We start from the raw sequence: 24888 nt of genomic DNA, 5'->3' as shown, positions 1-24888 counted from the left end.
TTACTTCTCTCTTGAGCCTTCCAGAACTCGGTGTTTTGTTATTGAAATTCTAATACCACTTAAGTTTGATTAGCCTCTCCTCAAACCATGGTTTTATTTTTTTCGTTTTGTTGCCATTTTCCTAATTCTCTGAATACTCGTAATCATCCCCAAACTGCCTGTTAGAATTTAAATCTGTTAATTTCTTCAAATAAATTATCGAGAATTTTGTATTTTTAGACTTCCAGCATTTACTGGAAATAATAAATACTTTTTAAAATTGAACTTTTTCTTTTTTTAGTTGAAAAAAGGTCTCACTGGGCTTGACCTCAAAATCACAGATTCTTCTGCCTCTGTCAAGTGCTGGACTAGGGTGCACCACCGCACCGCACTGCACCTGAACTAACTTTTGTATTTAGTAAACCGTTAGGAATGTGCACGTGAGTTCTGGTACTAAGGAGGCCAGAAGAAAGTGTCGGATCCCCTGCAGCTGGAGTTACAGGCAGTTGTGAGCCCCTGATGTGGGTGCTGGGAAACAAACCTGGGTCCTTTCTTTGCAAGAGCAGTACATGTTCTTAACCGTTGAGTTATTTGCGTGTTTTTAATTTTTTTTTTTGTTGTTACATCTACTTATTTATGTGTGTGCCGTGCTTGTCTTAGGTATCTTTATCCAGGGAGCCATCTTGCTGGCCCAGAATTTTTTTATATAAATATATATATATATATATGTGTATATATATATATATATATATATATATCTCCTTATTTTAATATATGAGTGCTCTGTCTGCATGTTCACCTGTTTTCCAGAAGAGGGCATCAGGTCCCATTACAGATGGTTGTGAGCCACCATGTGGTTGCTGGGAATTGAACTCAGGACTTCTGGAACAACAGCCAGTGTTCTTAATCGCTGAGCCATCTTCACCAGCTCAGAATTTTGTATTCTTAATGATTTTTTTTTTCTGAATACAAAAATGGTATCTATTTACTAAGGAAGATTTGGAAACTGTCAAAACATATGAAAAGTTACTAACATTAATCCTTAATTCATCTATTCCTTCTTCCAACCCCTGATGTTTTGTCTGCTCTCTGCTTCGTGTGCGTACCTGTGTACATGTGGATGAACATACACATAGTTGTCCATTGCCGCGTGACAAACTAAACATTTATTTAGCTTACTTTTGGGAGCTGTATTTTGGCTGATCTCAGCTGTGCTAATAATGTTAGTTGACCTCCTGTGTTATGATCAGTGGGTAGGTCACAAAATCAGCCTTGGTTCAAGGAGCTCATAGTTGGTTGGCTAGGATGTTAGTCTGGGTAGCCGTCCTTGTCTAGTGGCCATAGGTTTCAAGAGAAGCAAAAAACAAAAAACAAAAAACAAAAAAAAAAAAAAAAAAAAAAAAAAACCCCAAAACAAAGCAAAACAAAAAACCCCACCAATGCAAGTGCTTTTTGAGTCTCTGTTGGGTGTTCTAATGTCAGTAAATGCAAGTCATAAGAACAGACGTAAGGGATGGGGTTTATTGTTTTTGTGAGAAGAGTTAAGTAATATTAAGAAAGCACCAGGAATTCGTGGTTATTTTTGCCTTTTAGTATATATAATCCATATACTTTTCATGAAATTTGCAATTCATAGCTTTTTTTTTTATTCAGTTATGGTCACAGTAAAGACTTCGTTCAGATTTTTTACTGGCTTATTTTGACACATGGATTTTGATATAATCTTTTTGTATGTTCCAATAGCTGTGACGTGATGGCCTATTGAGTAGTCATAGCCCCAATACCTGCCTGTTGCTATAAAGATGTTTTTGTTATCTGGTTTGTGTGTATGTGTGTGTGTGTGTGTGTGTGTGTGTGTGTGTGTGTGTGTGTGGTGTGTGTGTGTGGTGTGTGTGTGGTGTGTGTGTGGTGTGTGTGTGTGTGTGTGTGGTGTGTGTGTGTGGTGTGTGTGTATGTTGTGTGTGTATGTTATGTGTGTGTGTGTGTGTTGGGTATGTGGTGTGTGTGTATGTTGTGTGCATGTGTGTGTGCGTGTTGTGTGTGTGTTGTGTGTGTGTGTGTGTTGGGTGTGTGGTGTGTGTGCGTGTTGTGTGCGTGTGGTGTGTGTGTGGTGTGTTGTGTGCGTGTATGTTGTGTGCGTGTGTGTGGTGTGTGTGTGGTGTGTGTGTGGTGTGTGTGTGGTGTGTGTGTATGTGTGGTGTGTGTGTATGTTGTATGCGTGCGTGTGTGTGTGTGTGTTGGGTGTGTGGTGTGCGTGTATGTTGTGCGTGTGTGTGTGTGTATGTTGTGTGGTGTGTGTGTATGTTGTGTGTGTGTGGTGTGTGTGTGCGTGTGTGTGTATGTTGTGTGTGTATGTGTGTGCGTGTGTGCGTGTGTGTATGTTGTGTGTGTATGTGTGTGTGTTGGAATAGTTTACATCCATTTAGACATTATCTGTTACACTTTGTTCTTTATCAATAGAGTTGGGGACTAAACAGTCCCACACTTAATACCAGCACTTGGGAGTTCTAGGTCAACCTGGCACACAGTAAGACTCTGTCTCAAACAGCGCAATATCGAATAAAAGGAGTTGAACAGGCTCTACAGCCCATAAAACCTAAAGTCTTCATTCTTTGCCCTTTAGAGAAGATACTGCCAACTCTTGGTCCAGTTTATTTCAGTCTTAGATATCGAAGCCAGAAATTATTTCAGAGATCTGCCTGACTCTGCCTTCTGAATGCCTGGGTTAAAAGGTGTGTGCTACCAAGTGTGTTAAGGTAGATTTCCTTTCTCAAGCTCTAGCTTTTATTCTAATTCATTTGTATGTGTGTGTGAATGTATGCCATGTGTGAGCATATACCCATACAGTCAGAAGAGGGAGTCGGACTCCCTGGAGCTGGAGTTACAGGCAGTCGTGAAGAAGGCAACATGGGTGTTGGTGATCACACTTGTGTCCTGTGGAAGAGCAGGAAGCACCGTGAGTGGCTGAGCCACCTCTCTAGCTCAAGATGCAAAGTTCTGCAAAACCTTAGGGGAAGACCAAAGGCCAAGATCCAGGATAAGGAAGGAATTTCTCTTGATCAGCAAAGGATGATCTTTGCTGGAGAAAATGTACTTTGACTATAACATTAAGACTTTTTGTGCCATTTTGTGTTGAGACTTTATGGTCATACACCACTTATAAGGACAATGAACTTATGACAAAGATGTTTAAATCGGCTGTCCTAAAATCCTAGAGTGTACGTGAAGATGACAATATTAGTTACCTTGTTTGAGCGTGCCCTTCTTTATGGCCAGTGACTTTGACAGAAATATGGACAATCTTATCTGACTTACTGCTTCAGTGAACCAGAAGACAAGAGAATGTGTATGAGTTAATAAAGGCCATGAAAGACAAGGAAACAAAACAGGACCACAGATGGATTCAGCGTTTGCAGGGCAAAGCATAGGAGGGGAACACGGCACACCTCCTCCTGTGTCTCTCCAGCTGTGATACATCTTTTCCATGTGCACCCACATTACCCCAAACAAGCACACCCACAACGCATAATAAACCGGCAGGCGGCCGGCGGGCACACACGTCAGATTCCTTTTGAGATTCGACGTGGGGCCAAGAGCCTATTACATTACTCACCATTTTCTTCTCTAGGCGGCATACATATTTGTTGTTGGAGATGTCTGGAAAGGCCTGCAAATATTCCTGTGAGTCACGGTGATAAGGAAAGAAGGAAGCGTTTACGTTCATAGCATGAGGGCTGAGGCTGGGGGAGGGTGGTGTTTGACTGCTGCCTGAGAAGAGAGGGAACAGAAAGATAAACTGTTGACGTTCTGTCAAATATGGAAAAGCACCCCGTAAAGCTAGCACGCAGATCTTGATCATGTATTAAAGCTGTTAGTGTGGACACACCCCTCAGGGGTGTGCTCATAGTGAAAGAAGTGAAGGTGTCCTGACAAACTGCAACACTGTGAGAAGCAGTATTCAGTAGGCTGAGTTACAGAAGAACGAGATGTTACGAGTTCAGAGTTTTATGATAAATGCATCTGCTGAGCATCGTTTTTGCTGATTGAGATTTGACACCAGAACGAGTCTGTGAATGCTGATGACACATATGCCGGTTTCTAGCTGATAATGTGACCTTTACAGGGTCCCAGAGTACCGAGGACAACTGCTGGAATGTGCTAGTTCACCGCTGTGACAGGCAGTAGCGTGTGTCCATGCTGTTTAAAGGAGTGAATTTCTCCGAGGATATGTTTCTTGACTATTTTCACGAACATTTATTTCAGTGGTTCGCGCTCACTGTAGGAAAGCTGGCTAGGATAACAACTGGCTCCTTCGGTTAATTAAAAATTCACTTAGTCACACTAATTACTTTTCAAGTGCTCTGTGTTCCTATCTGGGCAATGTCAAGTCCATTGAATAGCCAGATATCAGACCATCTGTCGTTAGAGAAAATTCTGTTGGGGTAACTTCTGTGTTAGAGGTCTGTGTGTAGATGATGTCAACTAATTTTCAGTGTCCGTGGTAGAAGCAAAATAATTTTGTGTGTTGTGTGTATGCATGTGTGCACCTGCAGATGTGTGTGCATGTGTGTATCATTTGACTGACGTCATCCCCCTTGATTATTGAGACAGGGTGTCTTCATTGTCTTGGAGAGTGCTCCAGTTAGACCAGGCTGGCTGCTTAGTGAATCCTAGTGATCATGTTTTAGTCACCCCAGAACTGCATTTTCTGTGCACTTTACTATATGGGCTCTAGGGGTCAGATTTAGGTCCTCACGCTTGAAAATCAACTGAGCCATTGCCTCAGCCCACAAAATGACTTTGTGTAAGTTCTGTTGATAGCATTTTGGTCAGTGTGTACAAGACGAGTTGATAGCAGAGTATTGCTTTCTTCATTGAAAGATTCATTGAAAAAGACCAAAATGGGGCTTTGAGAGATGGCTCGGCAGTCAAGAGTGCTTGTTATCCTTACAGAAGATGCAGATTCTGTTCTCAGTTCTCACGGAGGCTCGCAACTGCCTGTGACTTCAGTTCCTGGAGATCTGATATGCTCTCTGTGCCCTGCAGGCTCAGTGGCATGCATGCATGCATGCATGCATACATACATACATACATACATACATACATACATGCAGATAAAACAATAATACAGAAAAAAATAGTATCCAAATATTATAAAGTAGAAAATAAAAATCACTTCCAACCCTGAGGGGTAGTATTTTTAAGTATTTTTGAAATGTACAGGTGTACATATCATTAACACACAGTTTGTTCAGCCATGTACAACTAAATATATTGTGTTTTTATCATTCTCTCCTCCCATGTTCTTTCTCGTGGCTTGTTTGAATTTTCCTGTACTTTGATAGGTACTGAACATGGCTCACCCGTGCTAAGCAAGCTCTGATCTCCGTCCCGGCCTTGATTGTTGGCTCTGCAATCAAGGTAGAGTGAGAACTAGGTTTCTTGTATGTGTCAGGATGCATCTGAGACCATTGTCTTACCATTGTTTCGTATTGTTCTGAGTCTAGGCTTGCCTAGAAGGGACTACATGGCCCAGGCTGGCTTCAAACTTGATCTTTCTGCCTTAGCTATCCTAAGTGTTTGGAGTACAAGCATGGGTGTTTGACTTATTTCAACACTGCTGATGCTAAATTTAACCACTGGATTAAAGCCTTCGTAACTGCTGATTAATCCCTGGGTGACTTTTAAAAAATGTTTATTTTAAAACAGTGCCTTACTATATATGCCTGGCTGGTCTAGAACTTACTATACGGACCAGGCTGGCCTCAAACTCACAGTTATCAATCTATCTACCTCTGCCTCCCGTGCTGGGATTAAAGACAGGTAGCACCACACACAAGGCTAGTTATTTATTTCACGGGCATGTATGTGTGCTTGAAAGTATGTATGTGTACCGTGTGCTGGTGTCTGAGGAGGCCAAAGAGTGTGTCAGATACCCTGTAACTAGAGTTATAAGTGGTCACGACCACCCAGTGTGGCTCTGGGAACCAAACTTGGGTCCTCTGCAAGAACAGTAATTGTAATTAGCTCGTGAGCCATCTTTCCAGTCCCACAAGTGACCTTTGAGACTATGTGACTATATTGTTCTCCAACAGCTTTCCATTCAATAATTTCTTTATTATTGGTGGTGGTTTATTTGAGACAGGGTCTCACTATATAGCTCTGGCTGTCTTGGAACTCACTACATAATCCAAGCTGGCCTCAAACTCACTTTGGATTAGAGGTGTAGGTCACGAGGCCTAGTTAACTCAATTTTTTTTAATAATTTATTTTTAATTTTATTTGTTTTGGTGTTTTGCCTGCTGAACGTCTATGTAAGGGTGTCAGATCCCCTGGACCTGGAATTACAGACAGTGGGAGCTGCCGTTTGGGTGCCGGGAATTAAACCTCAATCCTCTGGAAAATTAGCCATTGTTTTTCTTAACCACTGAGCCATTTCTCACCCAATGATTTTAACATCCACTTAGGCAGCTTGCCTGAGCCACTTAATCAGTTGTGAGAGTTGCAAAATGGTGAGTTATTCCATTTAAATTTTCTGTAGTTCTCTGTAAGGAATTTCATTCCCCTACTTTTTTCATTTTCTTTTTAGATAAGATCTAATGTATGTAGCCTGGCCCTGAATTCCTGATGATCTTGCTTTTAATTCCCCAGCACTGTGATTATAGGTGTGTACCACCATGTCTGGCTTTTTTAGATCAATTCTGGTTGTGTATTCCAAGGTGACCTTGAATTTGGAATCTTTCCGCCAGTCTCCTGCATGCCGGCATTTTAGGCTTATGCCAGCTTTTGATTTTATTTTTTCAATAAACTCCATGAAGCCACTCTGGGGCTCATCGCTATTTCGGGACGAACTGCTATAATTGTATCTGCACATAGTGCTACTAGGAGACGTTTTGCATTATAACAGGTAGGTCTATGTGGTACGTTTGTTAAAGTGAGATGCCTCATTGCATGAATTTTTCTTATGTAAACATAGATAAAAATGACTGTACTCAGGCTCTTTTGATTAATTCTACTGAAACAAGACTTTTCAGAAACTGGGGCAAGCGTGTTGAGGAATTTCCATTTACACTAGGCAAGAAAGTAAACAGTAAGTGGAGAGTAAGGTAACAAACACTTACGGTATCAAAAAACAACCGTGAAAAGGATCTGTCTTAATGTGCTAGCCCACTGCAGTTTAACATATTGCTTACAACCTTCACAATAGAATTTGAGTGACTTCAGTTACACATTCCAGGAGACTGGCAGTCTGTTACAATCAGAGTCTGAACTTTAGAGCAGGCTAATTTACAGAGATGGGATGAAGAAAGTTGTGGATTTGTATTACACACTCTCACCTGACACTGTATCTGATCCCGTACCTGCTGATTGACATCTTGAATGAGCTCTTTGAAGCAAGTTCCAACTTAATTAAAACGTTTGCTTGGTTAGCAGTGATCTGTGAAAGCCTGTGATAAATATTGAATCAGGTTCACCTGCTGGTTGCTGTGAGTGGATAAACAGCTGCTTTGTGCAGTTTAATCATGAAGCTGGCAGTGGAGTACTACTGTTTAATCTCTTTTAAAGAATGATTGAAAAGCTATAGTTACGTCACACTCACTGTCTTATTGAAGTGTGTGCTTATGGGAGATTTTGTATCAGGGACTTTTAGTATTTGTTTAGATGGCGTAGAAAGCAGCAAATGGTTGACAACGTCAACAGTAACCCCCCCCCATTTTTTTTTTTTTGCCTCAAAGCTTATATTATAATTCTATGTTAATTGGCCTATTACTACTGGCTCTTTATATGCATGGCTTTTTAAAGTAAACCCATGGTCACACAGCCGGCACTGGTAAACTAAAGAGATCACAAAACACAGCCCTGAGTGTGAGAAAGGCTTGTCAGGAGGAGGGGCTCTTTAGGGCGAAAGGGGGGTGGGAACGAGAGTCACCAGGTGTGTATGTACATGCATGAAATTATTGAAGAATACATGTAATAAAAATGGCAATGACAACAGGACAAGGGGCTGGAGAGATGGCGCAGTGGTCAAGAAGGCTTCCTGGCCTTTGAGAGCTCAGTCCTCATGACCAACATCAGGCAGGTCACACAGCCTGTAGCTCCAGTTTCAAGGCCACTCTTTTCTGGCCCTCTTCAAGTGCTCACACATACATGGCATATATACATAAACACATACAGATAAACAAAATCTAAAAAAGAAAAAGAAAAATGTTTCTTTGTTGTTGTTTATCTTTTTAAATTATTTACATCCCAAATGCTGCCCCCCTTCCCACTCTACCCACCTGGGGCATCAATTCTCTCCCACTGAGGCCAAATAAGGCAGTCCTCTGCTGCATATGTGCCAGGGACCTCGGACCAGCCCATGTATGCTTTTTGGTTGGCGACTTAGTCTCTGAGAGCTCCCAGGGTTCAGGTTAGTTGACACTGGTAGCCAACTGTTAGTTGCCACCCCCTTCAGTTCCTTCACTCCTTGCCCTAACTCTTTCACAGGAGTCCCCAAACTCCATCCCATGCTTGGCTGTGGGCATCTGCATCTGCCCTATTCAGCTGCCGGGTAGCCATGCTAGGCTCCTGTCTGCAAGCACAACGTGGCATCAGTAATCGATAGTGTCAGGGATTAGTGCCTGCTCATGGATGGCTCCCAAGTTGGGTTGGTGACTGATCACCCATTCGTCCATCTCTGCTCCATTTCCCCACATTTCTTCTAGACAGGAACAATTCGGGTTTGAAAATTTTGTAGGTGGGTTATTGTCCCCACCCCTCCACTGGGAGTCCTGTCTGGCTACTGGAGGTGTTCTCTTCAGGTTCCGTATCCCCACTGTTGGGCATTTTGGCTAAGGTCAACCACTTTGAGTTCTGGGAGCCTCTCCCATCCCAAGTCTCTGGGACTTCCTGAGATCCCCTGCCCCACCCCAGCAGCTGCATGTTTCTTCCATTCTCCTGCTCCTCTGCTCCTTACCCTGCATGTTTCTATATTTCCATTTGGTTAGATTTAAGGTTTTGAACTTGACTTTACATTTATTGTGGATTTTGCAGTGACTTGAAGAATTCCTTTTGATTTTCTTTTTGACAAAAGAAAGTAGAAAACAAAACACAATAAGAACACATCTCAAATTTTCTTAGCCTTATGTTATATTGGGTAATTGATGGATATTAAAACTGAGGCGGGCTTAAAAGCAGTGGTCAAACCTCTATGAAGTGATCTTATCTTGACTGTCACCTTTTTTATTCCTATCTAGAATAAATGTGTATGGCACAGTTGGTTGTCAAGAAAATGCTGTTGCTATTTCATTTCCACTGTAAAATCTGATTGTGGACTAAGCTCTTCCTTACCCAAATTAGTCATAGTCTCTTTTGAGCACCTGATAACAGTTATGGAATCACGTTTTAAAAACTGATTTCCTAGGCCCAGCATAGGTGGTCAATACCTTTAATCCTACTGCTCGTAGGGCAGAGGCAGGAAGATCTCTGAGTTTGAGGCCAACTTGATCTACACATAGTAACTTCCAGGCCAGTCAGGGCCACACAGTGAAACCGTGTCTCAGAAAAAACAAACAGACACAAAAATACTACTCAAACAAAACAAAACCAAACATCCCTCAGGATTACCTTAAAATTCTGGTCCTCCTGCCTCTACTTTCCAAGTTGTACAGTTATAGATGTATATGCTGGAGGTTGGACCTAAAGTTTTGTCCATGCTAGGCAAGTACTCTACCCACTCCCCAGTCCTATTTTAGTCCATACATATAGTTTCCCTGTGATTATTTACTGTAACAGTTATTTGTTAGTTCTCTACTTAAAACTTTCATATTTTGCCAGGCGTTGGTGGCACGTACTGGTAGTCCCAGCACTAGGGAGACAGAAGCAGGAGAAACTGTGAATATAAGGCCAGCCTGGTCTACAAAGTGAATTTCAGGACAGCCAGGGCTACACAGAGAGACCCTGTCTTATAAAAACAAAACAAAAATTTCACATTTTTATCCCTGCCTTTGATTTATTTGGAATTTTATGGAGAGAGTTACATCTAGGTTATACTCAACTTCTTCAACATTGCTATGTTGGGTATGTGTTCATAATAAAGTTATACTTTATTTTTAATATATGTATATGGTTTTTGTTGGTTAGGGAAACCCTTATTGTCTATTCTATTGAAAGATATAACACATTTTCCTCACTACTGAAGCAATGAGGTTGGACATGGTGGTTCATACCTCAGCACTAGGAAGGCTAAGACAGGAAGATTATTATGAATTTGGGGCCAGCTTATACCAATAGTGAGCTCCAGGCCAGGTTCTACAGAGTAAATACTCTGTCTCAGAAAACAAAAACAATGGGGCAAACTATATCCCTGTGTAGCTGTCTTCATGTTAACAGATTTATCTAATGTGTACTGGTGGTCCCATGCTGGGTCTAAACTTATTTTATTAAGGATTTATTTTTAATTGCATGTATGCATGTGTGTCTTTGTGTGGATCCAAAGGATGCAGAGGCTAGGAGAGGGTGTTAGACCTCTGGGTCTGGAGTTCCAGGCCATTGTGAGCCAACCAATGTAGGTGCTGGGAACCAAATTCACCTTCTCTGGAAGAGCAGCAAGCACGATAACCACTGAGCCATCTCGGGAGCCCACAGAGATTTTGTGTATCTTTGATTTCACTAGTGTTTTCCACTATATGATTTCACTGTGCTTTCCAACGTGGATCTGTCGGTTTGTGCATGTGTTCATTCCTTAGGAGAGCTGTTTCACACTCTTTCCAACACCCAGTCTGGTCTGGTCGGTGCAAAAGGGAAACTGTGATGTTTTCTTTGTTTTGTTTTGGTTGCTTAGTTGGTTATTTTGAGACCAGGTTTCTCTGTGTGACCCTGGCCGTCCTAGAACTCACTCTGTACACCAAGTTGGCGTCAAACTCAGAGGTCTGCCTGCCTCTGCGTCCCTAGTGCTAGGAAATTGTGGTTTTAATTAGCATTTTCCTAATTGCTGAGATGGGCTAAGCATTAGTTTGCTAATGTTTTCAAGTGCTCCTCAGCCTTTCCACAGTTCTCTAGTGTGATTTCCCTATTCCTAGCTGTCCACTAGGTTTGCCTTTTTAAAGTGTATTTATCACAGTTCTTGTGTTTTAGATACTTTATTTATTTTTATTCATTGCAAATATCTTTTCTTAGTCTCTGTCTTCCTTTTACCTTATTTATTTACCTAGGGAGGCATCTTGTTGTTGCTGCTGCCGTTGCATCCTTTCTTTTGTAATTCTGAGTGTTATCTGTTGAACCTATGCAAACCCCCTGCCATTGGACCACAGTACCCGGACCCTTTGAAGTTTTTTTCTTTTTTTTTTTCTTTTCTTTTTTTTTTTTTTTTTTCCCGGAGCTGGGGACCGAACCCAGGGCCTTGTGCTTGCTAGGCAAGCACTCTACCACTGAGCTAAATCCCCAACCCCTGAAGTTTAAGCTGCCAAGCTAGCCTTGGATCCGTCTGTACTCCTGCCTCAGCCTCTGTAGTAAGTGGGATTGTAGAGGTTGTAGGCATCTAAAGGCCTAAGAAAGATGTCTTTTTAAATAAGTTTTACATATTAATGAGATTATATTTTCAATTATTTTCACTATTGGTTTATTGTTTTGTTTTGTTTTTTAAGAAAACTTTTCCTGGGGCTGGAGGATAGCTCAGGAGTTAAGAGCACTTGTTCTTGCATTCAAGTTCAGTTCCCAGCACCACATGGCAGCTCATAACTATCCATAACTCTGGTTCCAGGGGAACAGATGACTTCTTCTGACTTCCCTGGGCACCAGGCACACATGGGATGCATATACATGTACATATACATATACATATACATATACATATACATGCAGGTAAAACATTCATACATATAAAATACCAATAAACAAGCAAATGAATAAATCCATTTCTAAAGGGGGTGGGTGGCATGTTCCTATAATGCCAGCGTTCTAGAGGCGAGGCAAAAGGATCAAGTTTGGAACCATTTTGGGTTTCAAAGAGAGAGCTCAGTGTTAGCCTGAGCTACAAAGAGAAACCCTGCCACAAAACCAAACAAAACTTTACTCACATTTAAATCCCATGGACTTTTTAAATATAGGAGCAATGACCTTATAGCCTTCAAAAGCTGAAATACTTATTCTCTGACCCTGGATGAAAAACATTTGATGGTGGAAAAGATGTTTCCTGACTCTGTAAAGAGTCTATTGATTGAATGACCCTTCTTTTCCCTCTTCTGATACACTTATCATGGATCTTGATGGACAATATTTAATTTAATTATAATTTTAAGTAATTTTTATGAGCTGTATACTTTAATTCATAATTTATCCTTAGGAATATTTTGTAATTGCATCAGAAAAATAATGCACATGGAAGAAACTGGAACAATTGTGTAATTCATGAAACTGGCATTGATAAACTCTCCAAACTGCCCCTTGTAAGGCAAGTAAAGAGAGAAGCCCTTTTTTGTAGATGAGGTTGGGTGGCCCTTGTCATTGTCTTCTGCTTGGCTTGGTGGAACAAGGAGTTCTAATGTTTCTTGACTGAATGGATGAATGAAATGTGATACCGCATATGAAGTGCCTCATCCAGGGACAGCTTTAATAAGTGGTAGTTATTAATATTGAACCTCTTAGGATATGTATGTGTTACAGCACACAGCCACAAATACTCACATAAGATGATTCGTTTTAACCCCAAAGAGTAGTAAATTATCTTGTGCTTCTGCTTTAAAAAGCTAATCATTTAATTTTTGAAGTACTTTTATCATATTTAAGCTACTTTAAATTAGGACTAATGTATTTATCGGACTTTAAAAATGTGATATTAGGCTATAGCAGTTTGTTTTGAGCCACTGTGTCATTGTCCTCCAAGGCAAACAGTTTAGGTTACACTTTCCACACTCAGTGAAGGAGTTACATGAGAAATGTGAGCTGCTGTCCTTAAGGAAGCCGTAATGGGACAAAATAGCTGTACATCTGGGAAGTTAGGGAAATGGGAATTGCTATTTTCTTCCTCTCTCTCTCTCTCTCTCTCTCTCTCTCTCTCTCTGTTGGGGGGGTAGGGAGGGAGAGAGAGAGAGAGAGAGAGAGAGAGAGAGAGAGAGAGAGAGAGAATATGCAAGTGAGCATATATGTTTTCAGACTGAGTTTCAATCCAGACTGTCTTCAAACTTGCTATGTAGCTGGGGATATCCTTGAACTGCTGATACTCCTACCTCTACTCCCCAAGTACTGGATAACCAGTGTGTGCCACCACACCGTGCTTAAGTACTTATTTTGTTCATAGCAAATATGCTCTTTTTGTTCTGCTTCTCCAAAGACTATTCAATCCCTAGTCTCCTACAGTACAGAGTATCAGAGTAACTATTCAGTTAAAATATCATGATATAATTTGCTTTCCATTTTCTGTGTGATCCTGTTGTTAGATATTTCAGTATATGTGACACCAACTAATGCTATTTGTTTCTTGCCTCACTGTTGACTGTGACATTAATTTCTATTTCCTCATTTCCTAATTTCCCTTTTCTGAAAATAACTCGTGGCCTTACTCCTTTTTCAGGTGTTTAGGCTTTAAAGGGGTGTGTTGGGAAGGTTTGCAGAGAGCTGTGGGACTCTCATAGCTGATGTTTAATGTGCTATACTTGGAACTAACTGCTCATCACAAGATTCTAGGAATGGGGGAAGACCCAGCAGCTGGCCTTTCTCTCATAATCAAACCTTCTAATCCTTCACCCTTTCAAAGAATTTAGGTCTATCTTTTCTCAATAGGACAAAAGAGGAAGTAGAAATGATTAAACATGTGGAAATTTTTCTAATAATTCTTAGTTGCTAAGTCCCCAAGAACAGTTTTGGCCAAGAATTGAAAGGAATTTTTGAGCAGGTGAGTTCTGTCCTGTCCACGGGTGTCCCCTGTGTTTTTCTTTAAACGTTACTGTGCGTTTGTTTGCTGCTGTGGATCTTGGGTTTTCCTGTCTTCTGTTGAAGTGAAGACAGTGTCTAGATGTGAAGAGGAATTCATTTTTACAGAGCTTGGTCATAACTCATTGACATTTACAGGTTATAGCATTGACAGGTTTTGGAAAGTAGGTATGTTACCTGCTGGCCTTCAATATACTTGATGAATCGAGTTTATAGTTTTAAATTTTATTTTGTAGTGTCCTGATAAAAATTATATAAATTTAAAGAACATAGGCAAAAGCAACCACTCTATGAAACACAAAGTTAATTTTATTCATCTGATTGTTCAGTGCTCCTAAGTCCAAGGGTTTCAGAGAATGGCCAGAGAGTAATAGCTTATTCACGGGTCAAGGAGTGTTCTGATCTCCTGTCATTGCTCTTATTCAATGTGTATTATGTCAGTGTTGAAGGTTAATAATTTTGATTCAAGCAGCTCCTTTTGCTATTAGCTAAATGCTTATTGAAGAGCTTCCACTCTGCTGTCTGCCACTTTTCCATCTTCAGACATTCTCTGAAATCCTTTAAGTAGTAACCTCGGGAGTACATAGGAACAAGACACTACTGTCTTAATTTCAGTCTTACCTTTTCCTTGCCTAACTCCCCACTGAGAACTGTCTTAAGGCATTTACCTTGAATTCATAGATGCAGAATTATTCAGATCACTTTAAAATTTAACAAACAAGACACATCTCATATGAAAATAACCCTGGCTTATACTCTTCTGAATTAATGGTGTGAAAAATTGGTGGTATCTAAATCTATTCTGATTAATTTTTTTAATCATGAACTTGTATTAGTAGAGCTACTACATAACATTTAAAGAACCGATTTACAAATGCCAAATTCACCTGTCTTAATATTTAAAAATTTGAATACAGAATAGCAAGTTGTATGGCAAATGTTTCTTTTTGTTTGAAAATATTTATATGAAAAGTATATTTGTATATATGTGAAGGTCTGTAAATTAAATATGAAGACATTTGTAGTAGTTGATTTATTTTATATATTTCTGTATCTTTTTTTTTTTGAAAGGAAGTCAGGAAAAAGGTAAAGTTAAAAGAAGTTGGTAGTAAATACTGTGAAATTAATGTTGAAAAATGTTCTCTCAAAAAGAAGTTTTCTAAGCCTTGAGAGCCATTTTAATGAATTACCTTTAGGGTTCTGTATAACGTATTCATATAGAACACAATGATTTAATGAGTCCTAACAGCCTAAGTCAAGTAAATTCAACAGCATTATAGGAAGAGAAATAGTATAATTGAGTAAAAAGTCAGAAGGTATGGAAAAGTAAATTAATTTTCTGCTTGCTATTACCTTAGTTTCTTAGTATGTTAATTAATTAAGGTGATCGCTGTAGAAACTAAACAAGAATTTAGTGCAAATATCATGACAGAATTTGCACTCCATTTTCTCTGTATGTTGTTAGATATTGCAACATATGTAACATAAACCACACTTCAGCTGTTTCCTGCTTCACTGGTGACAAGGGCCCCATTCATAACTCTTCTTTTATCCCTTCAGTGAATAAGTAATTATTCAATATAGAAGGCAGGATATTTGGAACTGGCTATTTAATGTGGCAGCACTCTGTAATGAAATCTGCTGTTCCTGGCAACCCGAGAGGGCAATGTAACAATTCCAGCGTGACTGTAATTTTATCTGCTTTGACTGAATGTTTTTTTGGCACATCAGTGAACCTTTTATCCCAGTGAGTGACAGCTCCAGAAGGGTCACATTTACATCCATTCTATCATGTATTGTAATATTTAATGGTGGACAAGGTTGAGTGAGACTAGGAGTAATTTGAACTTGCTTTTCCACTGAACTGAGGCTAAAAGACAGCTTGATCTCCGGTATTGTGGTGTAACATACTATGCCTTATCATTTGTTTATGAAGGCTAATCTTACTGATTACAATTTTTTAATGCAGTAAGTCGAGTATTTGTTCCTCAAAACTGAGTATTTCCAGTGTAAAATCTTTTAAATGATTGTGCTGCCTACCTTTTCCCTACCAAATGACGATTTAACTACATTTCTCCTACATGAAGCCGCATTCTGTCCTGTTTGGTGGAGGAATGAGAGCTTTGAAGGGAGTATTTATTAAGAATGTGTGAATTCCTATAGCATTAAACTTGCAAAAAAAAAAAAAAAAGAGAGAGAGAGAGACATGGGCGGAATTTGGAAACAGGAATTAAAATCAGGTAAATTGTAGACTGTACTCTTGTATTTAAAGAGACATTTACATGATTTAATTTATGATGCCGAATTGCTAGTGAACTTGTCCAGGAGGAGCTATTTTGCTCACAGTTTTTCTGGTGGGTTTTCATTTCACACATGTGATTGGATTTAGACAGACTTGTTCCATGCAAACAGCCTGTTTTCACTCCCTGTAAAATGTTGACATTCTTCATTTGTTTTCATTCATGCCTTTGCTCAGGAATGATTTTCTTTACTTTTCGTAGTGATGCTTAAGATTGAACTCGTTAGATCTGTTCTTTCATTAACCACCTTTAAAGTGCCTTTTTTTTGTGACCCACTTTATTTTAAAGTGCCTTTTTTGAACATGTAGAATATTTGAGCTGTGCTATGAGGAAAATTATCAGTTTTATAATATCACAAGATCACATGACCCAAGCTAAATTGATGATTTTTCAATTTGTCATTTCATTTAAAAACTATAGGTTATAAAATAGAGGGATTAAACTGTCCTTTAAACATTTGGAATTAAGAGTCAGTACGATATGTCAGAGAGGATGTAAGTGTAGAAACACTGTTTATAAGTTTGAGAAGATAGCGGACTAACTTGTATCTGAGGCATAGTTTCTTCAATGGAGAATTAGGGACTGTAAGCTTCTTGGACCGCTGTGACTCATTCTGACATTTGCTGTGTTTCTGTTTTCTGTTTTCTTTCCTTGTTTCAGCCTGATGGCCTTTGTTCCAGATGCTGTTGCTCTGCTAACCAAGGAATTAACAAAGAGTCTGCAAACACTGTTAAGAAAGATAATGGGGACCAATCCAAGAGACCTAAAATTTACTTTGGGACACGAACACACAAGCAGATTGCTCAGATTACTAGAGAGCTCCGTAAAACAGCTTACTCAGGGGTCCCGATGACTATTCTTTCCAGTAGGGACCATACCTGTGTTCATCCTGAAGTAGTTGGAAACTTCAACAGAAACGAAAAGTGCATGGAATTGCTGGATGGAAAACATGTGAGTAAAACTGCTTTGATTTCAAGGGAAAAAAAATAAGGTTGAAAAGACTCAAATTTCTTGATACATGTTCTATGTATTTTTTTTTAGTGACCATTAAGTAATATGAAAATCAAATTAATTACTGGCTCTGATATTTTTTGAAAAATATTTTGCCATAAGAAAATCTTGGCTCACATTGAAACTGATAGATTTTGGTTTTAAAATTTATAGATATTAATTTCTGTTGTATATAGTTATAATTTTTTTCTTTTAAATCCCTCTACCCAAAATAGTTGAACATAGGTGATGTCAAATGAAGGGATAAAGACATTTTTTTTTTTAAAGGGTAATTTTTTTTTTCTTTTTTTTCGGAGCTGGTGACCGAACCCAGGGCCTTGCGCTTGCTAGGCAAGCGCTCTACCGCTGAGCTAAATCCCCAACCCGGGATAAAGACATTTTAAGAATCTTATTTAATTAGATCTAATCAACATATTTTATATATTTAAATCTAGTTTAAACTGTATAAATTTTGAAATTTTTAATATTTAGATACATGATTATTCTAATTTATAATTCTAATTAGTACATATTTTGTCAGATAATTATAAGAGATTATTAAGTATAAAACAATGTCATACATGATCTTAAATTTTTTTAGGGAAATTAGTGTGGTATGAATTTAGGATGGGTAGAATGACATGCTTTTTGTAAATACCATTTTAATCCTGGGCGGTATTATTTTGGGAGTTTATAATTAGTGTAGCTAATGTGCTTGAAAATTGAAGTTGTAAGTCTGAGAGTACACTCAGGAGTATTCAGTGAACCAGGATCTAAAGTGAGCAGTAGTAGTATATTTTGAATTTTTTTGTCTATTATTTTATCGGAGTTGATTTTACACAGAAGACTATGAGTGAGAGTCCCAAGAGTTTTGTTACATTGATGGTCCCCTCCTACCGTAGGATATGAATAGATTATGTTTCATTGTTCTTTCTTTCTCAGTGTTTTATTTTATTTTATGAGGGTTCACTCAGGTTTTTAGGCCTCTTCATTGTAACAGCTATTTAGCTGTGTGTAGTAGGAGAGAGAGACTATCAGTAGGAGAGGGTCTATGACGAGCTTGAGTGACTTATGCAGAGTAGGGAAGAGAATATAGACTTACTCAAAGTCACGCTTGAAATTCTGTAGTCATATTTGTTGCCATTCAAATTCTTTCTCATTAGCTGAAGAATTGTATGGAATCTCTTCACTGTTTATGTTTTAAAGGTCCTCAAGAAAAAGGGTTTTGTGGTGACACTGCAAATGCCCTGTTTAAACCGTTTCCCATGAGTTACTAATGGTTTTGCTAAACTCAAGTGCTGGCTGCCATTGTCATTATATATTTTTAAAGTCTTTTTTTACTTGTTCTTGACAAATTATTATGCATTTGTAGGAAATACATAAGTTAAAATACATTGGCGGAAGCAATTAAAAGTTTAAGACAGTCTTTTGTATAATATTCTAGAATCCTGCATTTGATCTTTATTCTTAAGTTTGAGTCATGTAAAAATAATTAATAGACTTCAATGCTCAGAATTTTTCCTTGGCTCAAAATGAACAAGTATTTTATATTTGAATATTAGTGATATAAGTAAAGATAGTTGCTTGTGGCTTGCTACATCCTAGCTCTGTGTCAAAGCGCTTACCTTCTGGGTGTCCATGAGCGGGTCTTTTCCTTGTTCCCAAGCCCTCAGAGTAATTTGGTATTGTAATGAGGGCCAATTACAAAGTCACCATAGGTGTCCATGTTTACTGTGGCTGATTTATCAAAGCGAAATGATAAATAGATAGCTGACACCGAGTGAAAGGAGTGAAAGTGTGATAACACCCCAGCCAACAGACTCCCTTCCGGGTTCTGTTACAGGGCTAAAAGGGATGCGTTTTTGGCCTCACTATCAGCCTGCAAAGAGCTGTCGTCCTAAGAGCCCTCTAAGTGTAAACTTTCTGATTATTTGGCTTGATCTGAAGGCACATGTGCTTTTGTTCACCGTTACTTTTAAAGTGCCTCCGAACTGGAAAGATAAGCACCTGTCTGTTAAAATTAATTTTTTGTTTCAATTAAGGAAAGAAAATGAAAGCGGAGCCAGAAATGTCAATTCATTAAAAAGTTTTAAATATAGATTATCTTATTTTTTAAAAATTCAAACGAAGCAGTAGGAAGGGCGTCTCAGAAGTTAAGAGCACTTGCTACTCTTTCAGAGGATCAGGGTCCAATTTCCAACACCCACATGGCAACTCACAATGTCTGTAAATCAAGTTTTGGGGAATCACATACCCGCTGTGGGCACCAGGAATGCATGTGGTGCACATTCATAGATGCAGGCAACAAGAAAGATATTAAATGATATCTGGGTAGTGTGGTGCACAACTATGATCCCAGCCCGTGGAGGCTCGTGCAAGAGGATTCAAATTTAAGGCTAGCCTGGGCTACATAAGACCCTGCTTTCCCTCACCCAAAAAGAAAAGAAATAAAGTATATGGATAAAAGAGTCAAAGCTAGCCCAAGATGAGGAGTCCTGTTGTCCAGCTTCCTCTGTACTCTAATCCTTCAAGGAAACCACTGTCAAGTTGTGTGGGTTTTTTTGCCAGAATATTTAAAAAGAAAAATCAATATTTGCTAGAATATATGTGCATATTTATTGTTTAAGCAAGAACACTTTACATAGACTTTATACTCTACACATTCAATGCCTATTTTTCTTATTATAACATCATTAGAGAACTAACAAATAACTCACTCACTCAAAAGGGTATATCATTTGGTTTGTTAGTTTTGAGACAAGGTCTCATTATGTAGCTTTGTCTGGTCTGGAACTCAATCTGTAGACCAGGCTGGCCCACTCAAGAGATTCACTGGCTTCTGCTTCTGGAGTGCAGAGATTAAAGGCATGTACTATCCTTCCCAACCTTACAAAGGTATATGTTTTGTATACATTTTCTTGACATGTTTGCTGTTAGTCATAGAAAATGAGTTTAGTTACAGATTTTTTTGCTTTGGTTTGTTCTTTGCTATTAAATTGCACTCTGTATAGTCACATTGATGATAAAAATTAGAATTTTGAGGTTTTGGCAAATTGCCCATTATTCAAAGCTTAAACTTTTGTTAATTTTTTTGTGATATGACTATTAGTTTCATGCATTTTATTATTCTCCTAATTAAGTTATTTATGTTAGCTGTAAGGTATTGCCGTGGCGCTCAGGTAGACCCCACTACCTCACTGCCTCAGGCTCCCAGGCACCTGGATTACAGATACTGGCCAGCATGCCGGGCTGATTTTATACATTTTGGAATTTATTTTTAAAATTTATGTATATGTGATGAGTTTGCCTGCACACTATATGCATGTAGGAGCCCGTTACAAGAGTTAAGGTGGTTGTGAGTTACTGTGTGTGCTGTGAACCAGACCTAGGTCTTCTGCAAGAACCAAGTGCTTTTAACCACTGAGAAAGAGGCGTCTCTCTTTCCCCCAGTTTTTATACAGTTTATGCTAATATATGATATTCTTACTTAGAGTGAGTTATTAAAATTTTAATTTACCAATACTTAACAATAATTGTTTTACTTCTGATACCATAATAACGAAGATGTTAATAGATATCATCAAAAAATAAGAATTAACCATTGGACATCTTGAATATTCATACGAGGACTAGAGATTGTGACTCAGAAGTTGAATACTTATCTAGAGTACTAGAGGCCCTAGATTCATTATTCAGTACCACACGAACATTTAAAGAAATGTTATACCTTAACGGAAACTATAGAAAGTACAAGTTAAAACAGATTTTTTTTTTATACATTTAAAATAGGGAAAGATGGGGACTGAATAAATAACTGTGAATCTTGGAGATACTCTTATATTTTATGATCTTTCTTGTAATTATCCTTCTTTATTTTTCTCTCAAAATGGTCTTCCTTCCTCCCTTTTCCCCTCCTCTGCCTTTCTTGTTTCCTTACTTCCAATATTGTCTCGTGGCTTGAATTTGAAAAGGGACAAGAGAATGAACTGAAATTTTCTCTGTATTCCCTTCACCTAATTCTGTTTGTTTGTTTTTTGTTTTCCCAGACAGGGTTTGTCTGCATAGCCTTGACTGTCCTAGAACTCACTCAGTAGATCAGGCTGGCCTTGAACTCACAAAGCTCACAAAGGTCCCTGAGTGCTGGGATTAAAGGCTACAGCACCGCCCATCGTCCTGATTCTCTTCTAAAAGCGGCAGGAGATGCCATTGCTTTGCCCATCCTTTCAGAAGTGTTATGCTAATGTCATGGTTACACCAATTGTGAATATTTTTCTCAAGTTTACTTTGTATTTAAGTTCTCTCTCATTCTGAGACAATTACTATAATCTCTAAATGGTTTTGGACATGGCCTGTAACTCAGCAACACGAGGCAGGAGGATCTCTTGAGCCCAGGAGTTTAAGGTCAATATGGGCAACATAGTGAGATCCCTGTGTTTTGGCAGGGAGATGTGACTGTGATTATAAATATGCAAGTACTTATTTTCCCTATAAAATATTAGCTTTTGGTCATAGAAATGCTTTTTAAGTTCTGAGCTAATCTTATTTTATTCCTTCATTTCCAGAGTTGGCTCACATATCCCTTACGTCTGTTTTCAGGGGAAGTCCTGCTATTTCTATCATGGCGTTCACAGAATTAGTAATCAGCAGACATTGCAGTTTCTTCACGGCATATCCAAAGCCTGGGACATAGAAGAACTTGTCAGCCTCGGGAGGAAACTGAAAGCTTGTCCCTACTATACAGCTCGAGAACTGATAGACAGTGCCGACATAATTTTTTGCCCCTACAACTACCTCTTAGACTCACAAATAAGGGAAAGTGTGAGTAATACAGAGCTCAGAACTTACTGCCTCCTGAGATAAGAGTGATGGGTGGAAACGCTTCTAGATGCTGTATGTCTTTCCCCGCTTTGTATCGGATGTACATAAATAGTACCAAAATCATTTTCAAAGGTGAACTACGAGGTGGCTTCTAAACCCAGGCTTGACTGATTCGCACTTGGGCAGAGAAATCTCCGCTGTGCTGGGCGTCTGTGCTTTGTGATGTTTCCTGACTCCCCTGGGTTTGTCTCTGATATGCCGACAGGATCCTCACAGTTGTTACCGTCAGACATCTCTAGACACTAGCAAAATTGTTCCCATATAAGACCATTATATGACCGTTGTTCTCTCCACTCATTCAGTTAAGAGGTGTTTGTTTGTTTGTTGTTTGTTGAGACAAGGTTTCTCCATGTAGTCCTGGCTGCCCTGGAACTCACTATATAGACCAGGCTGGGCTTGAACTCCCAACTGCTGGGATCCAAGGCATATGCCACTATCACATGGCAAGGTTAAGAATTATTTTAAAAACATTTTTCTAGGGGGAAAATAACTGTCTCCAAGAGCTTGTATGAAGAGAATATGTACTATGAAAATTGTGCATTGTAAAGTTTCTTAGTAATGGACTTTAAGCTTTGTTTGCCTGATTCTTTTTATAATTACTATAGCTTAAGACAGAGTAAACAATAAGGCATAGCCAGCTATTGCTTTCCTTGTCTGTGACTGTACAGTTCATGTTCGCTTTCTGCTCTCTTTTTCTGTTCCAGGGTTGTTTTGCTTTATCTTTGAGACAGGATTTCATATAGCCCAGTAAATTAGCCTTGAGTTGTTACGTAGCTGAGGATGACCTTGCGCTTCCGATCATCCTGCCTCTACTGTCCAGGCTTGCAGGTGCATGCTGCCACACTCAGGTCTTGCAGTTCGAGCCGTCCAACTCAGGGCTCCTCCATGTTAGGCAAGCACTCTACCAGCTGAGGCATGGCTGCAGCTCCAGTTTTTAAAGTTCAAGATTAATAAGTATTTAATTTTTTTTTGATATTTAGTTTAATTTTTTATTTTATTTGTATTTGTTTGCCTACATGTATGTGTGCCTGTGCACAACATATGTGCGGTGCCCTTTGAGCCCTTAGGTGGGTGTCGAGAATTGAATGCTGATCCTCTGGAAGAGCCGCAAGTGTTCTTATCCACAGAGCTGTCTCTCCAGCCTGTTAGGCATTTTATTTGCTACCACAGGGCTAACCTCTGCTACGGTACCTTTCATTGGTTAGCTCACTTTTTTATTCACTTTATATCCCGCCCACTGCCCCCTCCCAGTCACCCCTTCCATAGTCTTCTCTCCCATCCCTCCTCCTCTTCTCCTCTGAGCATGTGCCCTCCCCTCCCCAAAGGTATCCATCCCCCCATGCTGGCACGTCAAGTCTCTGCAAGGCTGGTGCCTCCTACTGAGGCCAAACAAGGAAGCCCAGCTCGTAGAACATGTCCCACAGACAGGCAACAGTTTTTGGTAGCCCCTGCTCCAGTTGTTCCAGACCCACAGGAAGACCAAGCTGAGTGTCTGCTACGTACATGTGTGGAGGCCTAGGTCCAGCCTGCGTATGCTCTTTTGGTTAGTGGTTCAGCCTCTAAGAGCCCCAAAGGTCCAGGTTAGTCTTCCTGTTGGTCTTCCTTTGGAGTTTCTATCCCTGTTAGGGCCCTCAATCCTTCCTTCTATTCTTCCATAAGAGTCCCCAGGCTTCATCCACCGTTTGACTGTGGGTGTCTGCGTCTGTCTGAGTCAGCTGCTGGGTGGAGACTCTCAGACGACAGCCATGCTACACTACCGTCTGCAAGCATAACAGAGTATCATTAATAATGCCAAGGGTTGGTGCTTGCCCATGGGATGAGTCTCACGTTGGGCCTGTTATTGGTTGACTGTCTCTCTTGTCCCTCCCCACACCTGATCCTGAACCCCTCCCCCATTCCATTCCCCATCCCCTCTCCCACACAGTTCCCTCCTCTATCTGCCCCTATGACTACTTTTTAAATGTTTGTTTATTTACTTATGTATATAGTGTTCTGCATGCATCTATACCTACAGGCCAAAAGAGGGCATCAGATCTCATTACAGATGGTTGTGAGCTACCATGTGGGTGCTGGAAATTGAACTCAGGACCTTTGGAAGAGCATTCAATGCTCTTAATCCTTGGGCCATCTCCCTAGCCCCTCTTACGGCTATTTTATCCTCCCTTCTCAGTGAGATTCAAGCCACCTCACTTGTGCCTTCCTTCTTGTTTAGTTTCTCTGAGTCTGTGGAGAACAGTATGGATATCCTGTATTTTATAGCTAATATCCACTTAGAAGTTAGTACATTATCATGCTTCTTCTTTTTGGGCTGGGTTACCTCACTCAGGATATTTTCAAGTTCCATCCATTTACATAAAAATTGTACGGACTGGGGATTTAGCTCAGTGGTAGAGCGCTTACCTAGGAAGCGCAGGGCCCTGGGTTCGGTCCCCAGCTCCGAAAAAAAGAACCAAAAAAAAAAAAAAAATGTGATGCCTTTGGGTTTTTGTTTTTTTAATTTTATTTAACTTTTTTTTTTACACTCTAGATTTTATCTACCTCCCGGCCACCCTCTGGCTGTTCCACATCCTATACCTTCTCCCTCCACTCCTATCCCTGAGGATGAGGGTGTCCCCACCCCCTCCACCCCAACCTACCAGACCTCACCACTCCCTGGAGCCTCCAGTCTCTGGAGGGCTAGGTGCATCTTCTCTGACTGAACCCGACCCGGCAGTCCTCTGCTGTATGTGTGTGTGTGTGGGGGGGGGGGGCTCATATCAGCTGGTGTATGCTGCCTGGTTGGTGGTCCAGTGTTTGGGAGATCTCGGGGGTCCAGCTTGAGACTCCTGGTCCT

General features: G+C 39.8%; 2 protein-coding genes across 2 annotated transcripts in view; both read left to right on the top strand.

Annotated features, from left to right (window-relative positions):
* LOC134480843 (large ribosomal subunit protein eL21-like) overlaps positions 1–24888 on the top strand; it is a 1068210-nt gene that overhangs the window by 168345 nt on the left and 874977 nt on the right. The gene's annotated exons all lie outside the window — the stretch shown is intronic.
* The window catches only part of Brip1 (BRCA1 interacting helicase 1), a 126049-nt gene that overhangs the window by 20050 nt on the left and 81111 nt on the right, over positions 1–24888 (top strand). Inside the window, exons 7-8 of the mRNA XM_006247063.5 lie at positions 16848–17138; positions 21774–21995. Coding sequence (XP_006247125.1) covers positions 16848–17138; positions 21774–21995 — 513 coding nt within the window. The remainder of the gene's footprint in view (positions 1–16847; positions 17139–21773; positions 21996–24888) is intronic.

This window comes from Rattus norvegicus, chromosome 10 (genome assembly GCF_036323735.1).
Source record: "Rattus norvegicus strain BN/NHsdMcwi chromosome 10, GRCr8, whole genome shotgun sequence".
In the NCBI taxonomy this organism is placed as follows: Eukaryota; Metazoa; Chordata; class Mammalia; order Rodentia; family Muridae; genus Rattus; species Rattus norvegicus.
This window is presented reverse-complemented; position numbering and strand designations above follow the sequence as displayed.